The 12,234-nt window shown below is 49.2% G+C and overlaps 1 protein-coding gene across 2 annotated transcripts in view; it reads right to left on the reverse strand.

Annotated features, from left to right (window-relative positions):
* The window catches only part of NR2E1 (nuclear receptor subfamily 2 group E member 1), a 28,736-nt gene extending 23,043 nt beyond the window's left edge, over window positions 1-5,693 (reverse strand). The window contains exon 1 of one of the 2 annotated variants that reach the window (XM_028723101.2): window positions 4,967-5,693. In XM_028723101.2, coding sequence (XP_028578934.1) covers window positions 4,967-4,991 — 25 coding nt within the window. In that variant the 5' untranslated portion in view covers window positions 4,992-5,693. The remainder of the gene's footprint in view (window positions 1-4,966) is intronic. The other variant, XM_028723100.2, reaches the window with a different exon arrangement.
* Between the last annotated feature and the right edge of the window lie 6,541 nt (window positions 5,694-12,234).

Consider the following 12,234-nt stretch of genomic DNA (forward strand, 5'->3'; position numbering starts at 1 on the left):
CGCTTTTTTTTGCACTTGCACAGAGGACGTGCATCTCAGCCTCGCTCTTTCCCATCTCTCTCTGTCTCTGCCCCACAAACCGATTTCAAAGGCCCGATCGATAGGACTTCACGTCGAAGTGCAGGCGGGAGGTGCCACGCCACCGAGGATGAGATCCCCCTGCACGGGGTGGGGGGAGGATCCTTGAGCTCGCTTCCGAGTTAAAAAACCTCAGAGGATCGAGTTTGAGGGCGCGACATTTCTCCAGAACGGGGGGGCGTCCTTTTGGTGGCTCTGTCCCCCAAGGCGTCCGACCCAAAGCCGTCCCTGTGACTGCGAGCCGCTGGCTTGAAATAGTCTAACCAAGCTTCCAGTCGCGTTGAAATCCATCGGATTTCCTTCTGAGCCAACAGGGGATCTAGTCGTAAATATATTCAGAGGGCGGTAAACATCATATTAAGTGTAAAGTAAATAACCAGTTTACTTCCCAGTATTTCTGGAGATACCATTCCCTAAATCGTAGCACCTTGGTTCTAGGGGTTTGCTTAAAAAAAATAAGAAAAAGAAAAAGGGGAATAAAATAGGAAAATAGTTATGACCCTGAGAGTCATAACTATTTTAGAAAATCTGAAATAGCTCTTTTAGGAGTACCCTGAGGTATAACTATTAAAGCCCCTAGTTGTATATCTAGAATAAATAAAAAAACCCAAACATTTAAATTCCTAAATTTAAATATTTAAAAAATGTATAGCTCTTACTTCGGAGCAGCCCAATTTACTCCTCAGGGGCTGAATGCAGGATAAGTGCAATTACATACTTGTAGCCGGTTTCTAATAATATTTCCTCTGAGCAGAAAGTTATTCTAAGTTCAAAGGGATTTATTTCCACGTGTATTTTTACATACGCGCGCGCGCACTGGGTTAAGATGGTAAAACTTTGTTCGTTTACTTGGGAGTAAGCCGCTCTGCTATCCTAATCCAGAGTAAAAGTGCCTAGGAAAACTGAGGGCGGCAAAATATTCCAGCGACGAATACAGAATAACGGAACACGCACAACTGTTTTAGCGTCCCTGAACAGGCGTGCAATTTTGATAAGCCAGTTCAGCCGCGGTTTAACTTTTAATTTCACTGGGACCCCCACGTATTCCACCACATTGTATATTCCTTATTTGCATTAAGTTTGTTTATATTAAGCACACGCCCACGGAATTTCTTCCCGCGGCCTGCGGAAAAACTAATGGCCTTAATTAATGCCCGGGAGGATTCCTCTAAACACCTCCGGATCCGCTCGCCCTCTCCAGATTCTGGATCGATTCTGCTCCGTTCTTGTATTGTTTCTCCTCTCTCCGACGCTCAACGTAGCTAGCTATATCTGACCTCTTGTTTCTGCTCTATTTTAAGTGCTTATATTGTATTGCTGCCCGTTGAATATGCCTGCTTATTTGGCAACCAGGCACCCACTTCAGACAGGAGATAGGATAAGCTGGATATTAGATTCGCTGTCTCTTTAATTTCCTTATTCTCCTTCCATTGCTAGCTTAAACCTTGCACATCGAAATAGGCAACAGAATAGCCTACTATAATTGCGGGGGGGGGGGGGGGAGCAATTCAGCCACAATCCAGCGCGTTTAAATCCTACGAATTCCAAAAGGAGAAGCTTAAAAACTCTCGCCATTGAAACCCTGCGGGTCTCAACTTCGGCAGCGCCTCTTTTCTCGCCTTCGCCACCGTCCTCTTCTGCTGCAAACTTTGGCTCCCTGCCCTCCGCTTACCCCCTCCACCATTTTAATGGCATTTGGAGAGGGTGGGTGTCAGTCTCTCAGCCCATTAATGTGTCCTCCCCCCACCTCCAGCAACCATGGCTCCTGTGCTGAGAATAAAATTCCGAAGGATGCCAGGCGAACGAGGGACCCCGTTAACTTGACACGAGGTCACCAGATAACTGATTAACCCCTGTTTAAAGGCCCCAGAAGTCTAACGGGAAAGACAAACGCGGCTCGGGCGGCGCTGGGAAACCGTTTGGAACATCCCTCGACGGGGCGTCCGGGGCGGGGGCACTTTTTTTGTGTGTGTGTGCGCGCCTCGTAATTGCTTAAAGATATATGGCAGCTTCGATTACTGTAATTACCATCAGAGGCTGTTGAAAGAAGTTAGGCTGCTTTGCGAGGACTCCTCGACGGGGTCTTGTTACCACCCAAGCAGAGAGATCACATCTGACATCACTCCAGCCTGGCGGAAGGGAAAGCGGAGCCAGCGCCAAAGGCCGGAGGAGACGCGGCCGCTTCTGCGCCACGGCTCGGGACTAGACGGGCTGTCCAAGGCCTGGCGAGGGGCGCCCTCCCTCCAAGGGGCGCAGGAGATCGCCCCAGTCCTCCTCGAGGCAGGGCCGAGGTCCTGCGGGGGAGTAAAGGCCAGAGGGATCAGTGGGGAGGGGTCCGCCAGGGGGGAAGTGGCGAGAGAAGCCAGAGCTTCTATCCTGCAGAATAAATAACCAAGTTTGCGCATACCCTGAATTAGAAAATGTTCCCCAACTCATAAACAGGGGACGATCCAAATACAGCCGAGCCGCTTAAAGTCTGTGGGTTGATTATTATTATTTAATCCATTTGAATCCCCCCAAACCGCAGATTGAGACCAATCACCTAAAATCAAGGCTGTCGTGCCAGAAAGCAACCTAATGTCATTCAAACCAACGGCGCTTGGTTTTTGTTTATTGCTATCAGTTAGGATTGTGAACAGAGTCCGGTTTTGTTTTTTTGGTTGGAGGAAAGAACTCGCTGACCACGTAATAAAACTCTCCTAGTTGCAAAAACGTTGCGTTTGGATCATTTCTGGAGCCTTAAGGCGGATCTATGGCAAGTTAAGATGCAAGCAAAGGGAAACTGGCCGGGACGGAGTTCCTCCCGAGATAATCTTCCAGCGGCGTTCATTCCGTTATGCCAAGTTAATTTTGTTTTTAAGCTATCCCGGGCGGGCTGCCGCCGCGGGAGACGGGGCAGGAGAAGTCCCTCTCGCCTCCTTGAAATGAAGGAAACTTACTTCCAAGTAACATCCCGACCCCACTCTAGGGATCTCATTCCCAGGTCACAGAAATCGCATTTAGTTAAAAAGAAAAGAAAGAAAGAAAAAGTGTCCTAACACATTTCTCTCTCACGCACACACATCCCTTCCTGGTTCACACCACATTCTTAATTTCTCCTTAGGGATAAAGTTATCCGAAAGAACCTGTGATGGCCCTCAGTGTAAGAGGCGACAGAGTCCCAAGGAGGGGAGGTAACGGGGACACTTGGGGAGCCCATCTCCCCGAGGCAGTTTGGTTCAACCCCAGGGACTAGCGGAACAACAAGGCCAAACTCAGGGGGCTGCGGCAAAAAGCTGCACCAACTTTGAACACACGCCCACTGGATCCTGGCGACTAAATTCTAAGGTAACAGATATAAAGAATCGAGCTGTAAGGCGGCAGTTCCATGCACGGTGACCTGGAGGAAGCTCCGTTGAAAGTAGAACTACTCTCGAGTAAATTATCCATAGCCTCCATAATTTCACAAAGTTGGCCCGATAATAATTTCCACCTCTCTTTAGATAACAGTCTGCACGTCCCCTGGCAAGAGCAACGCGGATGTCCCGTCCCCTGACCCCTCCAAAGATTGCGGGAAAACAGACGGGAGAGGTTTGCTCTAGATGGATCCAAAGGGATTTTGCTATCAGATCCATCCCGCTAACCTGCCCGCTCCCAGCCCCACACTATATTTTGGCGATCCTCAAATACAGAAAAAAAACTTTACTTTCTCTTTTTGATGATGGCGGTGTACACACACACACACACACACAGAGAGAGAGAGAGAGAGAGAGAGAGAGAGAGAGAGAGAGAGAGAGAGAAAGAGAAATATCCTCTTTTATATACTTTGCTCTCTGGGAAAAAGTTTCGAAGGCGAGTCAATATCGAGCGATGCCAGATAATTCGGAATAAAGTTAGTCTGCAGTTACAGCAAGCAACACGCGCGCTAGAAGAGGAGGAAGAAGAGGGTGGAGAGGAAATAAAGGGAGACGATTCTTGAGCTCAAATGCGCCCTTTTTGGGGGCAGGCATTTCTACACGCACGTGCTTTTCTCCAAAGGCATTTTTGATGTTGCTAAAAAAAAAAAAGTCACGGTGGGCCCACGGTCTCGCCCTAAAATGACCTGTTCCACTAGTCGCCTTACATCAAACTAGATCGTGTACGTTACTGACCCTATTATGCATATTACGACCAAAAAGAGAGGGGGGGGGACACCCACCCCCAAAGTCCCTTCTTGGATTTCTGGAGTCTGAAGCCAACTCCTAGCCCGAGCGGTCAATCAGACTTAAAGAAAGAAATCCCTCCGTTATGAGGTGTACCCGGATTTAGGATTAAGGGAAATGTGACTTTTAAGTTGTTTCTGCTTCTCCCTTTCGCAGGATTATTCGGTAAGGCTGGAAATGGTGTGCAAAGTATTCCCGTCAAATCCTCTTTCCAGAGAACGGCTCCCTCCCTCCTCCTCCTCCTTGGCATTCAACTCCGAAGTTTCGGGCTGCTCTCCCTTCTCTTTCTAAAACGGATTAAGAGCAGCAGAAGGAAGTTGCGCAGGTCGATCGGCATCGCGATCTCCGCCGTGGGAAAGCGACCCGCGTGAGCAACTGTTTGACTCGATCGCGACCTACCAGCGCCCCATCCTTGCCCCCCCCCCTCTCCGCGATCAGAAAGGGGAAATCTGAAGTTCATTACAGGCCCGAATCCCCATCCGGAGAAAACAACAACCTCCAAAATCCCAAAGCCACGCAGCGCGATCCTCCGCAGACTCCCTTGCGAGGAAAGCCCCTCCGCGTGGGCTCGCTCCCGGGAAGCGCGCTTTGCGGAAGATCCAGACTGGGAGCGAGAGGACACCCCCCGCCCCGCCGCCTCAGAGGGACCCAGCCTGGCTGCGAAGCCACTCGCCCCCCGCCCCCCCCCCCCGCTGCGCGTTACCCACTTGTGGATCCCGCCGGCTTGCTCATGGCGGAGTCCCTCGGGGCTGGGGCTTCTTTTCCGGAGGCGGCGAGCGGGCGCTGCGGCTTCTCCTGCGGCTCCCTCGGGGCAGCTGCCTCAGGGTTCCTCCCGCGGGCGAAAGCGACGCATCTCCTCCTCCTCCCGCCTCCCCGAATCACTTTCTCCGCTTCCTCAGAGGACGGTCCCGCCTGGCAGAGAGAGGGGAAACTTTTCTCTTTTTGGCGGGAGGAGCTGACGGGGCGCGGGGCGGGGGGGAGGGAGAGAGTTTGGCTTCGCTCGCTCGCTCGCTGCTTCTTTTCCAAGCGAAAGGAGACGCCGGTGGCTCTTCAGGAGAAGGAGGAGAAGTTGGTCGTCGTCGTCCCTCCGGAGGATTCGAGGAAGGGGGCGGCGGCGCGGTGGGGCTGGCGAGAAGAAGGGGGGCTCGGCATGAAGATCCCCACGGCGAGAGGAGGACGGCGGAGCTGCGCTGCGCGGCTCAGGGCGCCGAGGCAGAGATCAGAGGCGGGCAAATCATAAGAAGGAACCGGGGGTGGCGGTGATGGGGGGGGGGGGCAACGTCAGAAGAGGCAGGGTCTGGTTCTCAGAAAGTGAATGGCACCGAGCGGAGAGAGGGAAAAAAGTGAAAGGTTTCCAGAAGTTCACCACACGGGCTGACTTTGTGCTTTGAGCCTCCAGCCTGAAGCGCCTATCATATCCCCCGGGAGCGCTGACAGGCAGCCCGCCGGGAGGGGGGGGGGAGGGGGCTCCTCTCGCCTCCGTCCCTCCTCTTCCTCCATCTCGCCCCCCTCCCTCCAACCACCTTCACAGCAAGCCAGTTCTGGGCGATGTGCGTGACGTCAGCTGGGTGGGAGGGAGGGAGGGAGGGGGTGTTAAATTCTAATGCTATTAATGAACCTCCCAGCGGCTTCTGCACAGGAGTTTGGAAAAGGCGAGTCCGGAGCGTTATTCTCTCTCTCTTGCCTTGGATGCAAACACAAATAAATAAATAATAAATATATATTTTTTAAAAAGTTTTTTAAAAATAGGGATCTCTTCTCCTACAATCCGATTTCCCTCCCCAGCGGCGTGGTTGACTTGTTAATGGGGAGCCTGGTCCACCAGCCTCCCTCGGGACTTTCTCCAAGGAAAGCGTCCCTCCCGGCCAGGCGGGGGCGCGCTCCAGAGTCCAGGGGGCGAGAGATGGCCTGTATACGAGGCTAGAGCCTCTTCGCCCAGGTTGGGGGCAGCAAGGGAAGCGGCGATGGGGGGGGATTGCTTCTAACTCCCCCCCATTACATTTTGCTCCCGATCCCGAGAGTTCCTCCATCCTTCCATCCTTCGCGCACTCCCTTGAAGAAAGTCACTGTAGGAAACAGAAGTGGCTCTTTTTTCTTTGCTGCAGAAACGTGCGTGGTGGATCGGGCCCCACCAGCTTCTGAAGCCTGGATGATGATGCTCAGGTGGTTCCTCCTCGTCCTGAGTTTTGGGGCGGGAAAGTCCCCTCCCGGTGGTGAAACTCGGCCTGCAATTCGCCCTGGGCCCCAACGCCAAGGCAGCTCCTCCTGCGTTTGCTGCGCAGCCGCGTGGGCGCTGCTGATGCTGTCGGCCTACAGGTTAAGGCTGTTGAAAGGACTGGCGAGTGATGGGAACACTCGAAAAATAATGGTCCCCCTTTAGTCAGGGCTGTGATTGGATCATCTGCCCGCCCTCGAAGTACTTCACTAGGTTACGCAAGATTCCTAAGGAACATGGAAAACTGAACCAGACCAGATTTTGCCAACGCCAGGGAGTCTCTCCCAGGACTCCCCGGAGACGCCACGGCTTGAGCAGGGGACCTTTCCTATGCCAAAAGCAAGTGCGCCCCCCCCCCAGCCAGTGGCTTGCCCTGCTTTTCTTCAGGGGCAGGTGTTCAAAGCAGAAGTGCATGCAGGTGTATCTATATACTTATGTATGCATAGCTGGTTCCCAAGACTGATTATGTGAGCACGATTGTGACCTGGTTTGCCCAGCACAGCATCCCCCTAGCTGGTGCTCTCCGGATGTTGCTCGACAACTCCCGTAAGATCTCTGACCATTGGCAGTGCTGGCTGGGGCTGATGGGAGTTGGAGTCCGGATCATCTGGGCTGAGGGGCAACAGGTTGAAGGAGGCTGGTTCAGAATGATAGTGATGCTTCATGTCCCCCCCCCCCCCCGCCACTTTACGACTATCAGGTCGCAGCAGTAACCGAAGAAAGGATTCTCCCACCCGCTAGAAATGCTTCTTTCGTTCAAGCGACCGACCCAGCAAATGGTGAACTGAGCCATCAGGACACAGCAGCAAGCAAAATCTCCCCAAGTGACTAGTCCAGACATAGACAAACTCCGGCCCTCCAGATGTTTGGGGCTACAATTCCCATCATCCCTAGCTAACAGGACCAGTGGTCGGGGATGATGGGAATTGTAGTCCCAAACATCTGGAGGGCCGAGGTTTGCCGACGCCTGGACGAGTCCGTATGATCTGATGAAAGTTCCTCATCTCATCCCAACCTGGAACAAGCAGCCAGTCCGAAACGCGGAGTCTTCGCTCTAAACAGGTGGCCCTAATCGCGCGTCCCACCCCGAGCCCCCATCTCCTGCTATGGCTGAGTTCTAATGGTAGCCATCTCTGATATCCCAGGGGGAAGAGTTTATTCATCAAGACTGGACATCCCCACAGAACTGAACACCAACGGGCAACAGATCTGATCCCATTTCCACAAACCATTGTACTTGAGATTTATTTCATTTGGATGAGAAAGTGTTTTAATGTACTTTATGCAAACTTGGATATTTATCCTCCCTCTTTTATCTTTCGAACCCCAAAGTCTTATAAACAATAGATTTAACAATCCATCGTAAGATACACAATGAATTCTTATTCCAGAACACAAACCTTTCCTAGCAGGTAACCCCAGCGCCACCACGATTTCAGAAAACTTCATTGAACTAACACCAGCCTCTTAAAGGAAGCTCCTTATTTGGGACCCCGGGATCAAGCAATTCTGCAGGATGCCCTCAGACAGTCAGTAAGTGGAAACTGTGGTCCCAATTCTGCCGCTTGATTCCACAGGGGACCAAAGTAGACCCTTCTGCTCAGAGGATGGGGGGCTCTTACCCAGATCTGCAGCAGTCCCTCTTTTACACACACACACACACACACACACACACACACCGGCTCGTCCTAAGTTGCCCCCCCCATCTTCTCAGCCCCCAAACGATAAAAAGGACCTAGTCAAAGAGAGCCATTATCCGAGCCCCTGATCTTTAAGAGATTACTAAACTCGAACTTTAAACCCAATCAGAGGCTCTGTCAGTAGAACAAGAGCTTATTAACCTCTCCCAGGGAAGGGGGCTGCTTTGGGGGGCTTTACATCGCTTCGATAGGGGGGTGTCCGCGCGGAAAGGAGGAGGGGAGTCTGGAGAGAGACCCTCCCGTTCAATCCCATCAGCCGATGGGGGGATGTAAAGGGTTGGCGGCATTGTTTCGCGTGCATGTCAAGGGGATGTTTTTACCCCAGGCGCCGCAGATCTTGCTGCGGATCAGCAGTCAGCACGTTTAATTAAATCGGCTACAGTTCTCTAACGACATAACGAGGAGGGGAGATCCTTTGGCTGTGAGCCTCTTTGCGGAATTGGTCATGGTGTATTTATTGCTTTCGGATTTGCAGTAAATAATCCCTTTGCTTAAAAGAGGAAATGATTTCTTTCTTTTTTTTAAAAGAAGAGGGGGAAAGAAGAGATCAACTGCATAGGTGAGACGGCAGGTTATGTTTTGTTTCAGGCGCTTGCAGCAGCAAGCTTCTCCAGACTGCATGGCCTTGTTGTGGTCACCTCTGCTATGGGGCCACCAGAATCAACCCCCTAACAAAGCAAAAGGTTATCGGAAGAGATTCTGATTCAGGTGTATGAAGCCTTATGGAACTGCACTGTGTCATCCGAGTCCACAAACCAACAGTCTGATGCGTAGGTAGAGGAACACCACTTATTGGGCTGGACCTTGCAATATGCAGGTAGAAATATGCCCTCTGCCAGCTAGCTGGCAAATCCCTGTCTGCAGAGTTGAGGCCACCCTGACATGCAGCAACATTCATCTATCAAACATCCACGGGGTGGACTCCATGCACACTGAGTCATCATTGGACTGTTTTGACTCCCCCTAGCCTTTTCCACAATTATGGTTCTTTCCAACAGATTTTTGGTACTTATGTGGAGTTTGGGTTTACTCTTTTGTGTGTGTGTGGTTCCATATTGGATACATTTGTGCAAGCAAATAAAGACTTGAACCAAAAACAGAGGGAATGAGAAACAAGCAATTCAGGATTATAATTGGTGATTAAAGTTTTGGTTGATTAGAATCCATCAGAATGATTAGAATGGATCCGCAGACCTAAGCTTATGTGCTCTTTGAGCTGCATGGAATTAAGACCAAACCAAATCTTACTCCCCAATCCATGGTGCTATTGAAAATGGTAACTGCAGGTCCATGTTCCCTTTCAGCAGCATATGTAGAATTTCCCTCGAGTCCACAATTCCTTGCTTGGATCAGCCGTAGCTGTGAGATATTTACAATGCAGTCAAAAACCAACCATGCATGTTTGCTGGATAGGCACATGAGAAGAGCCGTAGCTCAGAGTGCTGTAAATTTCCTAGAGAGGACTCAGAGAGACACTCCCACAGTGCCTTGTTAGGGGGAGGGACTATATATACATACATAAAATCTCTCCACCTGGCTGGGCACTTCCTCTTTGCACTTCATCTCACCAATGTAAAACATCTGGATGTCTAAGCCCCATTACTCAGACACCACTTTAAACTAGACTAAAGTATGTCTTTGTAACCTGATGATCATTTTAAGCCTGCCTGAACGAGGCTGCAGTATCTGTTACTCTTCAACAAGTATTCTAAGTGAGTAAATGCTATATTTACTGCTTACAAGACTGTGTGATGATTGTGTTAAGGGAAGAAAAGGGGAAATACCAGGAGAATCCAGTCTGCATTAAAGCATCCTGGATTACTTAAACTAAAAGACTAAAACTAGACTATCAAAACTTCCTTATTTTAAGCTGCAAATGGATGCACTTTGCTGAATTCACAAACGTGAGGAAGGATAATATTGAATAAATATATCCTCTCCAAGTTTCTATACACATCCCTACAGCAGCTGCATTAGTGATACAGAACAAGGACAGAGAAGTGAAAAATGTCCTGATGTCAAGAGACAGGGTAAGTTCTGTGAGATATTATGGAGGGGAAAGGACGGGCCATTTTTGCAGCAGGATAACTTCTACTTTGGCCTCAAATTTCCATTGTAAGTACAGAATGCTTTTGGAAATGAACCCTACACCCATTCATTCATTCATTCTGTCGGACCAGACAGACGCTTCTTGGGAAGTTGAGTCCAAAGAATCCAAAGTGTGCAGAAAGTGAGTCCCAGGTGAGCTCAGCTGCCTGACAGCAGGGCAAGCATGAGGACCGGTTGCAAAGCACTTGCTCTCTGTGAATGCATCTTCAAGGAGAGGCAAGGGGAGGAGTAATACCAGAGTCCAGGCTGCCTGCGCTAACAAAAGCTATCAGTCACCAAGCATTCTCCTGCTCCCTCCATTCAGAGATGAAGCAGTGCAGGCAATTCAGCCACAGTTCACTTGCAGCAATGAAACGCCCCATTAATCACATATATGCCTTCAGAAAAGGAAATGCCAGCCCTGGACTGGCTTGTCTGCCTCCATTGGTATCTGACCTGCCAGTACATCGGGAGACAATTTCCCTTCTAACAGGGGTCTGCATTGACTGGTTAATTCACTTCTTCGAAGAGTATATTTATTGATTCAATGGGTGACTTCAGCCAAGGTTACTTCCAGAGAAAATGGACCTAGTGTGGGTAACAGCCTCACAGTGTTTGCTAAAATAGGGGGAAGCCAGGCTTCACTTAGGCTGCTATCACCTTTTATTTCTTCTTTGTCCTGGCCCTGGCTCTCTGCCTTTGACAGCACAACAGCCTGACACACAGATATTATGCAGGTGAAGCTCCCTGCTCCCTGCACTGGCACAGGGACAAGGGTTGGGGGGGGGGGAGAACTAAAATCCTGCATGTCAGGCTGGTAAAGGCATGGCAAAAGACTGAGCGTAATTTTAGCTTCACTCAGTGGCACCTGTAGGCTAAGCAATATTTCTTAAATGTTTAAAATTTGGGCAAATTAACATTTGGGAGCATCCTCCAGCAACCCAGCTTTCAGCCAATTAATTGGTTGCAATATTACAGCATCTCCCTACGCATCAGGTTTCAAAGTTATTTAATAAATGCAATTTTAAGCTGCTTCTGTTTGGCGCAATAACCCACATGGCTAATACTCACTTATCAGGTCCGTGCAACTTTATTTAAAATATTCTCCTCTGTTCTTTCCATTATTGGTGGTCAATAATGCTCACAGTACTTACAATTGCCATCTGAAACAGCAGTCAATAATCAATTAAAACTTAGCTAATAGACCTACAACAATCAAATCAGAAAAACACCCACAGCTTGTATGTATGGTCATATACCAAAGAGCCAATGAATCAGCAGGCTTTAGTCCTCATGATATCACAACTACTGTTAGATCAATGTTCCATCTTCATGGCACTGTTCTTTTACTGTGGTGTTGAAATTCATGACCAATAATATTTTAAACATTTTCTAATTCCTAAAAGTCATGTTATATGCTGACATTATGGGATCTACTAGAAGGGAACGAGGTCCACTAACAAATATTTGTCTGTGATTGTTATCACCTGAATTCTTATTAACTCCCTCCAGGAAGACTGTTACATAAACAACAGCTTCAGTATGTTTGTGATCACAGAGAAGATCCATATGTATCAAGTTCCAGAAGATGATGCATGATGTGAAAACACTCTAAACATACTAGGCATGATGACCCAAAATTCTATAAGGCAGTGATGTGCTTATAGAGTGCTCTGTATTTGTGATGTGACAGAACTCTGCATGCACAGCTGCTCAGCTCTCAGAAATGGAGAATACACTCTGTGGAAGATGGAAGATTCTACATCCTATCTGCTGCACAGCATCTTTCCAGGGAAAATAAGTCCTTGTTGCATATAGAAAGTACCATTTATTTGTTGAAGCCCTCATATATTCATCAATGTCTGAAATTATGTAGAAGTTTCATTTAAATCCATATTCAGGATGAGGAATGAATATTTCTCACTACTTAAAAAACTGGTGTACGTATGTGAGAGAGAATGACGGAGGGAGA

Source organism: Podarcis muralis, chromosome 3, assembly GCF_964188315.1.
Source record: "Podarcis muralis chromosome 3, rPodMur119.hap1.1, whole genome shotgun sequence".
NCBI lineage: Eukaryota > Metazoa > Chordata > Lepidosauria > Squamata > Lacertidae > Podarcis > Podarcis muralis.